The sequence below is a fragment of the Macaca thibetana genome, chromosome 14, assembly GCF_024542745.1.
Source record: "Macaca thibetana thibetana isolate TM-01 chromosome 14, ASM2454274v1, whole genome shotgun sequence".
NCBI classification, from domain to species: domain Eukaryota; kingdom Metazoa; phylum Chordata; class Mammalia; order Primates; family Cercopithecidae; genus Macaca; species Macaca thibetana.
The window spans coordinates 92,019,111-92,037,534 of record NC_065591.1 but is presented as its reverse complement, the minus strand read 5'-3'; the positions used below and the strand labels follow the sequence as shown (position 1 = coordinate 92,037,534).

The 18,424-nt window shown below is 34.0% G+C and overlaps 1 protein-coding gene across 2 annotated transcripts in view; it reads right to left on the bottom strand.

Annotated features, from left to right (window-relative positions):
- Positions 1 to 18,424, bottom strand: part of CNTN5 (contactin 5) — a 1,339,954-nt gene that overhangs the window by 313,774 nt on the left and 1,007,756 nt on the right. For both annotated transcript variants that reach the window (XM_050758026.1, XM_050758027.1), the window contains exon 10: positions 8,351 to 8,532. In XM_050758026.1, the coding sequence (XP_050613983.1) occupies positions 8,351 to 8,532 (182 nt within the window). The remainder of the gene's footprint in view (positions 1 to 8,350; positions 8,533 to 18,424) is intronic.

The window sequence follows — 18,424 nt, the reverse complement described above, 5'->3', positions numbered from 1 at the left end:
GTGCACGCCTATGGGTCCAGCTCCTTGGAAGTTTGAGGCAGGAGGACTGTTTGATCATGGGAGGTTGAAGCTTCACTGAACCATGGTCATGCTACTGCATTCCAGTTTGGGTGACAGAGTGAGAACCTGTCTCAAAAAAGAAAAATAAAAAATAAAGAAAACTACACATGCATGTCAGAATAGTGGGTATAAAGGAGTAGCAGATGTCCCAAACCAAAGCCAGTTTAGAAGGGGGGAGAAAGAGCAAGAAAGAACTCACATTTATTAAATGCTAGTCCTAGCCATTACCATGGCCTAGACACTGAGCTAAATTCTCAATCCCTGTAACATTCATCCTTAAAACAAACATGTCCTATTTTATGAATCAGATAACCTTTGACTCAAAGAGATTAAAGACATTTACCCAAGGTCACAAAGTTAGTTATTTGTTTCTAAGTGGGAATTTTGCTTTTCTTAGCTTATTGGTCTTCTAGCCAATATAGTCTGGACTTTAGAAGCCCCACTTTGGCATAGCATAGTCAGGATTTGTAGACCTTGGAATACATTCTGTGATTCAGCTTCTAAGCCTGCAAGCTATCATTCAAAAATCTTACCATGGTGAGTTTCAGATATTGATCATGATTTTTGTACCTGTCTTCTGAAATCATCTCTTTGTAGTTATGTGTCATATATGCTAAAATGCTGACAGGAGTGGTGAGATACACAAGCAATATTAAACTCTACTTTTACATCTGGGTTTTCTGTAAACTTTGCTAATCTGTCACAATACTTTATACTATGCATGACTCCTGTAAGCCAAATAAATTGGTGTGTTATCTCCCAAGCACACATTGTATTTTATTTAAACTGTTCACTCTACATAGAATGTTATACTTCTATTCTCCGTCTCTTTTAATTCTACTCATGATTCAGTATTTATTCTAAATTAAGTAAGATGTATTAATCACAGCCTCAAAGAAGAGTCATGTGCACCTCCTCTGGACACCTGTAGTTCTTATTTGTTTGGAAAATATTCCTGTAGTAGCTTGTTACCTCTCTTCTGTTGCTGACTTAAATTGTTATTAAATATTTTAGTTGGTTTGAGTTTGACACTGAGTGAGACAGTGAGATCATTAAGAGCAGAGATCATTCTAAACATAGTTTTAGACGAAACAGTGTCCTACATATAATAACTGATTGTACTTGTTTGACTTATTGATCTATCTCTAAATGTACCATGACTGTGAGCCTTTAAAATAAATTCAAAAGAGACTTTTAAAAGTTATAGAAATGGATCCGGCCACTGCACTCCAGTCTGGGCGACAGAGCAAGACTCCATCTCAAAAAAAAAAAAAAAAAAAGTTATAGAAATGAAGAGCTAGGAAAGAAAGAACTGTTAAAATATTCAAATAAAAACAGATTTGACATCTGAGAAAACAATCCATTAGAAATTGGAAGAAAAAATGTTTCTTCAAACATATTTTGGAATACTCTGTAAAGTGGCCTAATTTAGAGTCCTGATTCCAAAACAATTTTTTCATAGGAATCAAACATATGATTAATGACATTAATATAAATATGAATTAATTTTTTCTTTCCTTTCTTTAGATTTTGTTTTGGATACCATTATAGGTAAAATGCTTACTCTGAAGATATGAATATAAATGTGCCATCATATCTGTTTGCTATCAGCTCAAATTCTAGTGGGTGAAAGGCCATTAAAATGTTATTCAAATTAGTTCTACCAAGAATTCTACAAGTAAAAGTGGCCTGTTACACTGCCCTCAGAACTGTAAAAATGCTATCAATATGTCAATTATTGGCAGATAAGAGATGTCGTTTCATATTTTATTGCTTTGAACACTGTACTTCGTGTGTGAATCTTTTGTACCAAGCTATGTTATGTATGAGATCTATACATCTGTAACTTTATCTCTATCTATGATGCATAATAGCAAAAAAAAAAAAAAAATCCTGAAATGGTATAACTTGGTGATGTCACCTGGCTGCTTAAGATGCCATATGCAGTTAGTATATGTAGTCTGCTTGTTAATTGACTTGATATAAAAGCTTTCAAGCAACTCCAAATACACACACAAGCACACAAACACATAAACATACACACACAAACATGTACACAGACACACATACAAGCAGAATTTAGATTGTAGATTGTGTTACAGTGAAGTTAAGATCTATATTAGAAAAATAAATTTAAGTCATCATTGAATAAACATTAATTAACATGAAGGCTATGGGAATTTATGAATTGTTGTCCTTCATATAATACCTGGAAAATGTAGATTATGTTCAATACTGGATCAATTTGACTTCTACAATAGATTTCGTTTTTACATTGTAAGGTATTTTATAAACCACTAGGTCTATACTATATGGACCAAGGCAAAAACATTATGTGAAAGGGCAGTGGTAAAATTTTAAAAATAAAACATTAAAGACTGGATTAAGGCCTGAAATAATTTGTCTTAGGCTGTAATCTCAAAAAGACAGTATAGTACTTGCAAGATTCTTACAAAAACAACAAAATTACTGGTAACATAAAATCAGAAATATAAAAGGTTACATTTAAACTTTTTTGTTGTTGTTGTTGAGATTGAAAGTTACTAAAGGGCATTGGCTTTGGCTTCTGAATAATAACATGGGGTGAGCAGACACCAAGACATGGTCTGCATTATGGAGAGTCTTTCATCTATCTGGGAAAGAAAAATCACAGGTTGGGTCACATTTAAAACAAACCTAATAACTTTAAAATCTAGCTTTTGTCAAGCCACCTATTTTAGGATATGGAAAACTGAAGAGGCATAGGGCACTTTAAACCCAGGAGCTGTTAAAGTCTCACCAGATGCACCGTACTTATGTAATACATTTGAGCTTCAGATCAGTCTCTGGGTTACATTTTATAAAACGCTAAGCAGATGTGCATAAAGAAAACTCTTGCTTATTATCTCTTGTCATTAGGAATTCTGTAACTCTCTACTGATGAATGCTAAGTGTTATTGGCCTCCTTTGTTGCTTCTGTACTGTTATGTATTGAGGAGTCAACATATCTTATCCGCATAGATCACTTTCAATATTACGACTCTCAGCTGTGGGCCAATGAGACGTAATGTGTTATATTGGAGAGATTATATGGTTGGGGGTGAAAATGGGTTCAAATTCTAGTGCTACCCTGCCCTTGCTCTATTATGTGACTGAGAATGAGTTATTTAACTGTAATGAGTCTCAGTTGTAATCTGTAGATAGTAATTCCTATTTAAATGAGCTACTTTGATGACAGAAGATAATATATATTGGTTACTTTCCTCCCAGTCCATTGCCCATGTGTAATGTTCAACTGCATTTTCTAGCAACTGTGAATATACATATGGCATCACTTTCATAATAACAGTAGAATTCAAGGCAAGAATTTTCTCTCCATACAATGGGATTGAAAACTGTCTTTAGGTATGAAATTATTAACCAGGAATCTACAAGTTTATATTGTTTCCTAGAGCAAATCTTTGATATATTTTAATAGCTAAAACATCTTTAAAGATCAGACCTAACATACATAAACAGTGTTTTGAAGAAAAGAAAAAAGAATAAAAATGAATGGCAAGGATTTTAATATATCGTACAGTTTTCTCTAACAGTAATAAAATGTTAAGTAAGTATATAGTAAGTAGAAATTATCTGCTCTCGATGCCACTCTCATCTCATGCCTTAGTTCAGGTTCTCAATGTCTCACTGAGAAGTAGCAAGCTATCCTTGGGGGTAGAGGCAGGAGCTGAATTCTCGTGTCACTGCCAGTTTCAGTTGGATTTTGGTTCTACTATTTGTTATTAATGGATCCTGGGGTAATAAATCCTTAATATTTTGAGGCCTAGTTTCTCATCTGTCAAATGGGAATCCTAATACCTAAGGGTTATTGTGAGGTAATATATGTAAAGCACCTCATAGTAGTGTCTAGAAGATAAGCTCTTGGTAATCTTTAGTTCTCTTCATTAGTTCTGTAGTCTTTGCTGACTCTCATCTATTTTTCATAGTGGACACTGTAAAATGATGTGCATACCTAAAGCACTAATCTTTATAACAGTATAGAATCATAATAAAAATTATCTACTGTGTGCTGAACAGAATTCATAGGGCTAGATGAAAAAAAAAAGAGACTGTTTTGAAAGAGCTTACAATCAAATTGCATGTGATAGAAGCCATTAACATTTGTGAGGATACTGTTCAGAGATTTTATGAAGATAAGGAAATCTATAATGCCACTCTACACTGAAAATGAAACTATTCCTTTACTGGATATTTAGTACAGTACAACTTACTTTTCTTTTAAGCATTCTGGTTAAAGGAATATTTTAATACTGATACAATTCTAGTTTAAATAGTATATATAAACTGTGTGGAGATCATAGTGACTGTCTTTATAGAGTGACAAATTACTAGTTGGTGAAGCACATGATACACATTTAAACTCACAGATCACACATCTTTATATAATGAGATTTCTGTTTACATAAAGTATTTCCCATTTTGAGAACTCCTTATAATATAAAACTGCTTAAATGATGTTTGTCCTTCCTGCCTCCATCTTTTCCCCTTCAATTACCCCTTCCCTCCTTATTTTGTTCATTTCTTTTGTCATTTTGTCATTTTTCTTTTATTTTTAATTGAGAGCTTTACCAAGTAAGAGTTCAACTTGTATTAGAACTATAAGAACAAAATTTTCTATGATGAGTTAAAACCACATCTTTTTGATCAATCGTCAGAAACTAGAGAGGACAGAAATAACCAAAGAAATGGCTTAACCCATGAAAATCCTATTATCAAGAAAGACATACCAAGTAGAATATTTGTGCAGTTTATGCTAAGGTTCAAATTATTTCCAAAATTTAGTATTTTAATTTCACCAAGTTTTATTTCTTTTTTATGAGTATTATTTTTAAGACCTATTTTTGTTATATTAGACATGTAAGTGTACCTTAATTTTAATTTATTTAACTACCATGGGCTTCTTTATGTTGTCTTTGTTGTTTTATGTTTACAATGTAGATACTGAATTAAAAACAGTAAAATATGTGGCTTAAATTTATGTGTGCCGTCTATATAGCACTTTTATAATGCTTTGACCAAGAAAAGGGACTAGAAATGCTGCCTTAGATCCCTGGTTCATTTTTTTGAAACTAATAGCTAAGCATTAGTATTCCTGCAATTGTACTTTCAAAAACAATGTGCTACAGGAAAGACCATATGTTTTCAGTACTCCATGAATATTGACCGTTTGGATAAAAACGGTAGCCTGTACTTCTGATAGAGCCCCAATTACAGAGCTTCCTACAGTAATTAACTATATTGAGAGAATATTCTAAATATAAACCATGGAGACGGTGAAACATCCATTCATCATGCTATCCATATCTACTGCCAGTCAGGTGGAAATGATGGCCAAGATCCTATCTACATTTTACAGAGTTTGATGGGGAAGAAAGCCCTCATGTCAAACATGACAGTTTTAAAAGTACAAAAGTTGAATGAATACATGATAACCGAGATACTTTTATTTTTTATTTGTAATACTTTTTGAGACATGGTCTAACCCAGGCTGGAATACAGAGGTACCATAATGGCTCACTGCAGCGTTGACTTTCTGGGTTCAGGTGATTCTCCCACTTCAGCCTCCTGAGCATTTGGGACTACAGGAGTGTACCACCATGCTCAGATGATTTTTTTGTGTTTTTTGTTTTAGAGACAGGTTCAGCTGCCACAGCCTCCCAAAGTGCTACAATTTCAGGTCTGAGCCACTGCACCTAGTTACCAAGATACTTTTAGAAGTGAAATAGGACACTCTTCATAATTGTCCTAGGGCAACAGATGTAAAGTGGGATTTTCTAGAGCAAAGCAAGGTGTATGGCCTCCTGATGGAGCCTGGTAGAAAGCCACCCTAAACGTGGGCTAAAGAAAGAGTTCACATGCTTTCAAGATATATTTCCCACCTGTCACAAATATATGCCAAGTAGCTAGCCGGCCCAGTTTCTCTTTCTAAGGAACAATCTAGATTTTTTTTTTTTTCTATTCAAAGTGATGCATGCTTTGAATAGGTTTGTCTTTACCCAGCTGGCCTACAGTGCATGACAAGGACACCCCAGATTGTTTAAGTAGCACTTTCTCACTAGAACGTACACCAGTAATATGGAGTGAAAGCAATTTTTTTTTTTTTTTTTTCTGGAAACAGTCAGCATTACCTATGAATTAAGTAGCTGGGGTTAAGGGAGGAGTAAGTAGAGTTATGCTATGTAGGAGCCTCAGTCCCTAGAACATACAATCTAATTCTATTTAGGTGTGGGCCAGTTTTTAGAACACAGAAAATTGGTACTTTCCTCTGATAGCCTTCAGCATGCTTTACATGATTTGTGATTTTCAGTAGTAAAGTTCTGGTTGAACACTTGTCTTTCAGTATCAGATTTTTATCTGTACAGAGGGATGGTAATACTTCAAACTGTTGCCGTGAGAATAAAATGACTGTGTATTTTAATGTTAATCTTTGCTCCACTGGTGTAGAAAAAACTTTTTTTTCTATGGCTAGGGAGAGTTGTCTTAATGATTTGTTTTAGGAATTATGAACAGTTACAAACTTTGTGAATTTCATCCAAATACAATATTCATGGCCTAAAAACAATCAAACCACTGCTAATATTTCAATCTTAGAAACATTTAAATGTCTATGTCCTTTTCTTCCAGATGCTCTCCCCTGTTTAGCCCTTAAGATACCGATCCTCTCTAAAGCTTTCCCCGACTCCTCTGAGTAGAATGCAGTAGACTCTGCATTCCCACAGTCCTCTTCACATGCCTTTATCACTGCACATAGAATGCTCCACTCTAATGTGGGGTTTGCTTTTCATCTAGTCCAATGGATCACGAGTTACTTCAAGGCTCTATCTCTAGCATGTAGAGCAGCAAGAGGCACTTAACAAACATTAACCATATCAATGAATGAATGGATAAAATGTTCAATGCATAATCAATTTGGTTAGAGTGCTAAATTCCTAAAGGAGTTGTTAAAGATGAAGAAAGACTGGCTGAATTCAGATATTAATATTTTATTTGTTTTTTTTTTTTTTTTTTTTTTTTGAGACGGAGTCTCCCTCTGTCGCCCAGGCTGGAGTGCAGTGGCGCGATCTCGTCTCACTGCAAGCTCCGCCTCCTGGGTTTACGCCATTCTCCTGCCTCAGCCTCCTGAGTAGCTGGGACTACAGGCGCTCGCCACCGCGCCCGGCTAATTTTTTGTATTTTTAGTAGAGACGGGGTTTCACCGTGGTCTCGATCTCCTGACCTTGTGATCCGCCCGCCTCGGCCTCCCAAAGTGCTGGGATTACAGGCGTGAGCCACCGCGCCCGGCCAGATATTAATATTTTAAAGTACTCTTTAGGAGTTCCTGTAAAGGGCATTAAGCTTTTAGAACTGATCTTGAGATACAGGGACAGTCATGGTTTCCCGGAGGAAGCAGCCAACATGAAATTTGGATAACTATATATTCAAGGCATGTGTATTTGCTTATATCAATGCTCTAGCCTATTGCTTCTCTTTTTAGTGTCCTCATCTGGAAAATGAGAATACCCTAACTTACCCATTGTATATATTGTAAATCAAATATGAAAAGTGCAAACAACTTAGAACTTTAGAAGTAAAGATGAGATTGTAAAAACTTTTGAACCAGATATTCCTAATTCTTAGACACAACCTGGGTGATTGGCATTTTTGGACAGTATAAACCCTTACAGGCTGTAGGGGCTATTTATTATACAGATGTATTAATTTAGGCCACAGGTCAGCAAACTTACTCTGAAAAATGCTCGATAGCAAATATTTCAGTCGTTGCAAGTCGGTTGGTCTCTGTCTCTATTTAATTCTGCATTGCCAGGCAAAATCTGACCTAGGTGACGTGTAGACAAGTGGGTGTGACTTTGTTCCAACATCATTTACAAAAAATGGCACCTGGGCAGGATTTGGTTGATGGACACTAGATTGGAGCCTCTGATTCTGACCAAGTTCTAGAATAAGTTAATAAGTTTAGTAAGATTTTTAACGTATCAGAGAATAGTGCTGGTGCCAGGGAAATAGCTCATTTTTAAGGACGTAAGTTCTGTATTCTGTACAAAGACACCGATAATTCCCCATTCATTTATAATGTAAATCATTTCTATGTGTAGGGTAATTTGACGTGATGCCTTACCATACAAAAGAAGTATGATTATAAAATATTACTTGGTTTTTATGCACCTAATAAACAATATTTACTTAAAGTTAATTTCCACTTTCAGTTTGACTTTTGGGACTACAGCAATCATGCTTTGCTGAAAACACTTACTGTATACTTGTAATTGTCCACGAAAGGAATTTTTTCCACGTGAGTTTTCAGCTCTGCACTCATAAATGCCTGCATCATCCAGCTGTACATTTGGTATTTCCAGCACTGCCTGAGATTTCCGCAGACGTGACTTACTAGGAATATAGCCATTAACCTTCATCCATGTGATTGTTGGAACGGGGCTACGAGAGGGAACAAAAATACTGTTAATACGCTTTCCACTATTAGGAACATAGATTCTGTTATCTGGTAATTTAAGCACTTAATAGGCTGAGTGCAATAAAATGTAATCACAATTAAGGACCATGTGCTGGTTGATATATTTCACTTTCCATGTGAGTTGTCTGGTAAGTAGATTATAAAAAATGTTTCCTTTTCTTTCATATTTCAGGAAAGAAATTCAAAGACAATACAAATTGTAACCAATTATGATTTATTTTTAAACACATTGGTAGCCAGATGCGGTGGCTCACACCTGTAATCCCAGCACTTTGGGAGGCCAAGGCGGGCAGATCGCCCTAAGTCAGGAGTTTGGGACCAGCCTGGGCAACATGGTGAAACCCTATCTCTACTAAAAATACAAAAATTAGCCGGGAATGATGGTGGGTGCCTATAATCCCAGCTACTCGAGAGGCTGAGGCAGGAGAATCCCTTGAAACCAGAAAGCAAAGGTTGCAGTGAGGCGAGATTGCACCACTGCACTCCAGCCTGGGCAACAAAAGTGAAACTCCATCTGAAAAAAATAAAACAAAAAACAAACAAACAAAAATTGTTCTGTTTTTATAAACGACAAGAGTAACTTGACAAAATTACCAATATGTGCTTATTGCAATGAGTCAAACAAAAGGGTTATGAATTAAGTAAATTAAAAACTTGTCCTGCCTCCAACCCTGCAAATCTTATTTTTCTGGCCAAATAGCAAACACAATTTACACAGAATCTCCCACTTCATCTCCATGAAGCATATGTTCACACATATAATGAGTTATTTCTGTTTTCTTATTTTTAAAATATAAATTTTGTATATTTGCTGTTTTATTATTTAAAGATCATATTCAATACATATTAGCCTGACTTATTCTGCTTAATAGTTGCATATTATTTCGTTGTGTGGATGTACCAGTTTTAATCAACTGCCCCCTTGTAGGTAAACATTGAATGCAGTCAAGGTTTTTCTTTTTTTCTTATTTTTTAAAATATTTTTTGAAACAGAGTCTTGCTCTGTCGCCAAGGCTGGAGTGCAGTGGCACGATCTCAGCTCACTGCAACCTCTGCCTCTCAGAAGCAATTCTCCTGCCTCAGTTTCCCAAGTAGCTGGGATTACAGGTGCACTGCCACCATGCCCTGCTAATTTTTGTTTTTTTAGTAGAGACGGTGTTTCACCATGTTGGCAAGACTGGTTTCGAACTCCTGACTTCAAGTGATCTGTCACCTCGGCCTCCCAAAGTGCTGGGATTACAGGCATGAGCCACCACGCCCGGCCTGTTTTTTCTTTTTTTAATCATTAAAAAGCAATGTTGCTATAAACAAACTTGCACATATTTCACGTACTATTCTATTTTCTCTAGCAGTCTTTCACAAAAGTGGGACTGATGGATCAAAGGACGTGCACATTTTCAATTTTAACAAGTACTGCCAAATTGTTTTTCAATTATATATGAGCACTTTCCCTACCTATTGTTAATACGTGATACTGTTTCCCTATATCTTTGCCAGTATTGCATTTGATCAATCTTCTTAAAGTTTTGTTAGTATTTATAGGTTAAAAATGATATTTTATTGCTTAATATTTTCCTGAACCCTAAGGAGGTTGAACATCTTTTCATGATTTTATTGGCCACTCGCATCTGCATTTCTGTGAATTCTTTGCTTATGCTGTTTTATTTTGCTTGCTTTTTTATTTGCTTATTTGTGTTAATTTCTTAGAGTTCTTTGTGTTTTAGGACCATCAAACTATTCTTCCCCAGTGTACTGTTAGCTTATTATGGGGCCTCTAATACAATTTTATAATCATTTTTGGGGAGAAGAAAACATGTCTATAGTTTCCTTCCTGACTTCTGATTTTTTTTCCTGTTTACAAAATTATCTATAAACCTAAGTTTGTCAGTATTTTCTGAAGCATTTGGTAGCATTTTCTATGACTTTAAAATGTTTGGATCTTTCATCCAACTGGACTATATTTGTGTATTGGTTTGAGATAGGGAATGTAACTGATTATTTCAGCATCATTAAATAAGTACAACTCCTTTTCCCACAATATTTAAAATGTTGCTTTTGTCATAGAATATGTTCCCACGTACTTGAATCTGCTTCAGGCTTCTCAATTCTGTTCCACTGATTTATTTAGTACTATATATATTTAATACACTTCATGCTTTGGACCCAGTCGACTTTTTCAGTTTGATTTCTCACTGCTTCTTTCCAGATATCCTGACCCAGAAACACATCCCTCTGTGTTTCCAATCATATCTGTTAAAATGCTACTCCTCCTCTGGGACCTGTCCTAAATGCCTCCCCTTCAGCAAAGTCCTAATTTGTGTAGCCAGCTAGAATTTTTTCTTTTAAATAACAAAATGCTTTGTGTATCTTACTTATGTCCCTTGTAACAATCTACCATAGATTATAACTGCTAAGTGTAAGATATTTTCCCATTATTTTCTCCTAAGGAATGATAGCAATGTTCTCCATTATAAATGACATTATGATAACCACCCTTATGTATATTTGAATACTTTTCTGCTTTATTCCTTAGGAATAAAACATAAAATTGAAGTTGCTAGATTAAGGAGTTGGCAATTTTTGCTTGCTGGTATAGGTGCATATATTCAATGTCCAGAAAGGATGAACCCTGCATTTTGGAACATCCTTTACATCAGTGTGATATTCTTTTAACAGATGCTAGAATTTTTGCATATATTCAGAGGTGAGATTGTCTGTAGCTTATCAAGGTTGTTTGTGAGCTTATTCATTGGTGAGTTCATGGTTTGTTTACAGACTGATTTGACAGATGCAGTATCATAATGATGAGTGATTTGCTTGGTAAACAAGCCAGAATATTCCTATTTTCTGTATTCTGTATCAACTTAAATTGTAGGGAAATTATATTTGCCTTCAAACACTGATAGGATTCTCACAAAGTTACCTGGGTCTGCCACCATCAGTGGAGTTAGTTTTTTGACTGTGTTTTCCTTGACTGTATTGTTTAAATTTCTGCTTATGCCAACTTTGGCAATTCACATTTCACTAGAAAATCAACTATTTTATCCATAATGTCAACGTTTTAGCAGCAAGTTATACAAATTGTAATTGTGTCGTTTAAAATAGTCTTAATCACAGGTAGTTACATATTCTAGTAGTTAAGTGTGGGTTCCGCAGCCAGATTGACTGGCTAGAGAGGTAGCTCTGCAACTACAAGTCATTTAACATTTCATTTCTTTAGGTTCCTCAATTGTAACGTATGCTAGAAATATTACGAATTATGTCAGAGAGTAGTTGTGAATCTTGAAAGATTTAAACAGCCTGGCACAAAGTAAGTAGGCAAAAAACCCTAGTTTACAGTAATAAAATGATGGTCCTTGTATATTCTTTATAATTTATATCATAAGAATATATGTTTTCTGTATTTTTGCCCACAGAAATAGCATTACATATTGGTTAGGAGTGTGGACCTTTAGAGAAACCTGCGTTCTAATATGATATGGACACAAAGATGCTATGTGACCTTGGGAAATTTGCCTAAGTTCTCTAAATTTTGTTTCTCATCTGTAAAATGAAGATATTTGTTTATTCCTCTAAAATGCAAATATCTTTAGGGCAGTGGAATTTTGTTTAGCAGTATGTCCCCAGTGCTTCATATCATGTTTGGTATATTGTTAATAAATGCTTATGAAATAAATGAACGATTGTCAAAATACTATTTTGAGGATTAAGTGAGATAAATTCTTACGAATTACTTAGTGAAATACATGGCATACTGTAAGCACCCAATAAATGTTAGCTATAATAAGTTTTAAATGATTGCCTATGTCAGAAGTTTGTCTATTTTGTTGGTCTCTAAAATAAACATTTTAAGTTTTTATTAATTTTTTTGTTTTTAATTGATGAGTTTCTATTTTACAATTTACTAATTCCTCTTTTGCAACCAGTACATTTATACTATACTTTAACTTTTTGAGCTGAATGATCAGTATAATTATTATTCATGATTAATAATAAAATCATATGACTATCCTTTCTGCCGATAGGAAACATATAGCTACATATGATATGTGTTGATACATAGAGTGATGTACAGTTTTCACTTTCTTGAAACTGCTAAGCCAATCTTTATAGTCATGTGCAGAATTAATTTTTGGTACAAGTTCCATGTTATTGGAAAAAAGTATATTTATGATAAAAGTTTAAAAATTAGTTTCTATATGGCTTTTGTTAGTTGTCATTCAGATGTTGTTTTCATGTTTTTAATAATTTCGGAACAGTTTACCTCCTATGAAATCCTTGTACACTAAAATAAAATAACCCATATCAATAGATGCAAAGTAGTCTGCCTGAAGCAGGATTGAGGGTCCCGGAGTTTGCTCACTCCTCCCCCAACTCCACAGAAAACTACTACTGTATGTCCTCTTTATTTTCATCCAGATTGATCAGTCAGACTGAGATAGGTGTGTTAATTTCCCCTTACTATCATTACTACCAGTATCTTCTTATATGTCTAAAAGTTTTATTTTGTGTTTTGATTTTCTTTGAAAATACATGTTCATGAAAGTTATTATTTTTAGAGTTTTAATTATCTTTTACGAGTACAACGACCTTATTTCTAATTTTTGCTTTAAATTATCTTTTTAAAAAACACTCCATTAACCTCATGCTCTTTGCCTATTTCTCCTATTATTTTTAGCTTTTTTTTTTTTTCATGGTATGTCACTTTGTTTTAATCTAATTTCCTCTAAATGGCAAATGGTTATATTTAATTTTTGACTTAAAAGCTATATTTGGTAATCTGTGTATTTTAATAATGGAATTTTACTTTTTGATTTTATTGCTCCAATTTATTCAATTGTTCTTATTCAGTTATCCCAGAATCACAAAATACAGAACAACACATAACTTCATATTGAATGTTCATAGCAATGAAACTTGGAGTAAAAATAATCATGGATTAAAAATGATCAAGGAAGACATGACAATAAAAGTAAATATGCAGATGAAAAATAAAACAGAAATTTAAAAACAAAAATATAATCATAAAAACGTAAAACTCAATGGCTGGGTTATACAACAAATTAGACATAGTTGAAGAGAATATTTCCAAAAGTGTTAGATAGATTAGAGCTTCATATACAGAATGAGGCACTGAGAGGAAGAAAACACATAAATATGGGCCTCAGTTAGTAGACATGTTATATAAAGCTAAAGGGTATAACATAAGTCCAATCCAAGATAACAGATAGATATAGAGACAGAGAGAGGAAGAGATGAGAGAGCGAGAGCGAGAGAGGGAAGACTATGTAATATCTGAAAAGTATTCAGCATGCCATTTTCCTAAGATGAAGGACATGAATTCATAAACACAGGAAATACAATATATACAAAGCATGACTAAAACCACAGAACACCAATGACATATATTAAAAGTAGCCAGAGAGGGAGACAGGTAATTTACAAAATAGCAATGATTAGCATGTCTACTGGCTTTTCAACAGCAGCAATGGAAGCAGGTAAAGATGTTGGAACAATTATGTTCAACATAGTGGAAAAGAGAGGAAAAGCATCTATAAACTAATAATTTTGTATCTTGTAAATTTTTCTTTAGGAGTGCAAAAGGAGATAAGGATATCAGATCTACAAAAACTGAACAAGTTTTTCACCAATAAACTATTACTAAAGGATATACACTTCAAGAAGGAGAATAATGACTCTAGAAAGAAAGTTTAAGATGCAAGAAGTGGTAAGAAAAAACAAAAATAATAGTAATAGCAACAGCAATAAAATAATGTGCATGTATATAAAGAGACAGCACTAAAATGCTGACCCAAAAGAGTACGTAATTTAAGAAAAAGAAGTTATAAGTTAATGTATCCTAAAGTTCTTTCATTTTGAGGAGGAAGACGGTTAAGATATTGATGAGCTTTTAACTTTAGAAATAAATAGTGAAATTAATGATAAAATCATAAAATAGTAGAAAAGATGATTATAATTTTACAAACAAATCAGGTATATAGCAAAGCCTGGAAACCTCATCTGTTCATCTGTTCCCCAAATCCATTTTTTTTTTTTTTTGATCTCCTGGACATACATTTACTTTTTTTTTTTTGGCTATGGCTATGATGATTTCTGGAAATCAAGTATAGTAGAATTGTTTTTAAAAATCTATGAATATCTACTCTTCTTCTGTTGGATAGTTTGAGATCAATACCCAGAGTAAATATGTAAGTAACAAGTTGAAAATAGCAGAACTGAGTTTCTAAATGACTGTGTAGAGGAAAGTACAAATTACCTCACCAATGCTAACTAATAACATTCTGTCAGATGTTACATGAATGAGATATAAATGTATACCTTGCCAAGCTCCAGACTTTCTAGGGTTTATTTTTTATACCTTCTAGCACTATCTTACCAATGTAGAACTTAGTACATAAAAATGGAAATGTGTAACTGACGTGACAAGACAGTAAACATTTGGAATTGCCAGAACAGTGAGGATGAAGATGGAAAGGAATGCATAGTGGAGAATGAGATCAAGTTTCATGCTATTCAGTGGTAAAACATTTTGTAAAACTGTCATCCTTGAGAGCTTGGAAATGTACTCTGAAATGCTTCTAAATCCAGGAAAGGAGTTACAAGATAGAACTTAAAAAATGTGTGTTGATTATTACTAGCTACGTTCATTGAATTATTAGAAGAAAGAGATGAGCTCAGGAAAATACTGGTTAGCTTTTTGGGAGAATAAATGAAAACAGAAAGAATGCAAAATGTGGGACCTTGGTCAGTATAGCGAATTAATTGAAAAACTGGTCTTAATTCTCCATCACTGCCTGTATTTAAATCCTTTGCTGGGTAACTATGCACATCATACCATTAGAAGATAGAGTCTGGTAACCCATGCTTTGAGTATGGCTTGCCTTATGATTTGCTTTGGCCAGTATATTGTAGCTTTAAGTCTTTTGTGCTGCTCTCTCTCTTGGACCCTTGCCTTTACCATGAGAACAATCAGGAAAATCAGGATACAGAACATTTGTATAAACCCCAGGTTCTTCCTCATATCTCTTCCCAATTATCTCACCCATGTCCCAGGCAATCAATGATCTGATGTCCATAATTTAGGAACACTTTCACCAGTTTTATGCTTTCATATAAATTGAATAATATAGTACACATTGAGCATGACTTCTGTCTCTCCGTATAAGACTTATCAGATTCATTTAAGTTGTTGTGCACTTCAGTAGTTAATTCCTTTTAATTGCTGAGGAGTATATCAATATATGGATATGCTACAATTTGTTTATCCAGACACCTGCTGACTGTTGGACATTTGGTTTTCAGTTTTAGGTTATTATGAATAAAACTTTGTACAAGTATTTTTGAACACACATTTTTAATTCTTTTGGGTAATTAAAAAGCATGGAAATTCTAGAATGTATGGTAAGTAAATGTTCAACTGTTTAAGTATTTACCAGACTATTTTTTCATTGTACCTGTATAATTTAACATGTTTACCAGCAATGTATGAAATTTCCAGTTGTTCTACATCTTTGAAAATACAGGATGAGTTTGTGTCCTTTGTAGGGACATGGATGCAGCTGGAAACCATCATTCTTAGCAAACTATCACAAGAACAGAAAACCAAACACCGCATGTTCTCACTCATAGGTGGGAACTGAACAATGAGATCACTTGGACTCGGGAAGGGGAACATCACACACCGGGGCCTATCATGGGGAGGGGGGAGGGGGGGAGGGGGCAGGGATTGCATTGGGAGTTATACCTGATGTAAATGACAAGTTGATGGGTGCTGACGAGTTGATGGGTGCAGCACAGCAACATGGCACAAGTATACATATGTAACAAACCTGCACGTTATGCACATGTACCCTAAAACTTAAAGTATAATAATAATAAATAAATAAATAAATAAAAGAATAGACAAATGTGCAATCTGCAAACCAATAATGTGGAAAAGGAGAAAGCTGTTGACCAGCAGCCCATTAGATTGTGTAAGTGAAGGACTCTCTCAGTGCTACTCACCATTGCAACTCTTAAGACCCAGCACATGCCTTTATGTAACGGGCATTCAATATATGTGTTGATTGAATAAATAAGTGAAAATAAAAAAAAAAAAGAAAATACTTGATATTATCAATCATTTAATTTTAGTCATTTTGTAGTAGTGTAGTGATACTAAAGTGTGGTTTCAATTTATGTTACCTGATGACTAACAACTTAGAGCTACTTTTGATGTTTTTATTAGCCATTGGCATATTCAAATCTTTGGTTCATTCTTATGTTGCATTTTTTCCTTCCCAGCATTAAATGTAATAATTATTAGTTCATACTGGATACAAGTTCTTTATCAAATATATACTGCACATATTTTCTTCCAATCTGAGCTTGCCTTTTTATTTTCTTACTGTTGTCTTTTGACACAAGCAGGTTTCAATTTTGATGAAGTTCTTGTAATCCTGTTGTTGTATTCTTAGTGGTTTTTCATTTTCTGTCTTAAGAAGTATTTTCTGACTCCAGACAATAAAAAGTGAAGATATTTTTCTATGTATTTGTCCAGAATTTTCATAGATTTACATTTAGGACTATGATCCAATTTAAGTTTATTTTCTGTTCATGGTACAGGATACGGTTAAAGGATCAATTTATGTAACATAGATATCCCCATGTTTCAGCACTACTTATTCAAAATATTACCATTTCCCTACTGAATTAATTGGCATTTTTTTGATGGACCTTAGAAGGTGGGTAAATTTCTGACCTTTCTTCTGTTGCATTAATCTATAAGCCTATCTTTATGCCAATGTCTCATTTTCTTGATTATCATTACTTTTAGAATAAATATTGAGTAAATCTTGAAATTAAGTAGTGTAAGTCTTCCAAGTTTGTTTCTTTTTCTACCTTTGGCTATTTCATTTGCTTTGAATTTCATGTAAGTTTCAGAAATAGCTTGCTAAATTTTACAAAAATAAAAGCAGGCTGGGATTTTGACTGGATTATGTTTAAACCATATATCAATTGTGAGAGAATTGACTTCTGAACACTATTGAGTCTTGTATTCCATGAACATGGTATATCTTCTTATTTATTTCGGTATTCTTTCATTTATCTCATAAATGTTATATAAATTCTCAGTGTACAGGTCTTGTGCATATTTTGTTTACTTTATCACTAAATATTAATTTCAGGGTTTTTGTAGTTGATTCCTGAAAATATACCTACACATTTATGCCACCTGCAATCAGAGGCAGCTTTATTTCTTCCTTTTCCATCTCAAAGCCATAATTATATTTTTAATGCCTGACTATATTGTCCAGGTCTCCCATTAAGTGTGGAACAGAAGTGGTGACAAAAGGAAAGGGGAAATATTTTAGTCTCTTACCATTATGACGCCGAATATTGACGTTTTGTAGGTGTCTTTTGCCTAGATAAGAAAGTTTCCCTCTAATTCTACATATTTGACGGTTTCATTATGCGTATTAGATTTTGTTCTATGCATTTTCTGTATTTACTAAGATGAATGTAAGATTATTTTCTTTTATTCTACCTGTGTGACAAATTATATAAATTGATTTTTAATAGTTAAAACAACTTTACATTCCTGAGATAAATCTAAGTTGGTTGGGCATGTTATATAATTTCTTCTCTACATGTTTGATAGAATTCCTTAATGAAACTAACTGGGCCTCAATTGTTTTATAGTACAAAGGTTTTTAATTAAAAATTTAATTTCATTGATAGATATGGAAAAATTCATATTTTCTGTTTCTACTTGTGCCAGTTATAAGAATGATTTATTTTAAGGAGCTTCTTTATTTGACCTAGCTGTAAAATTAAATGTTGTCAATTAACATT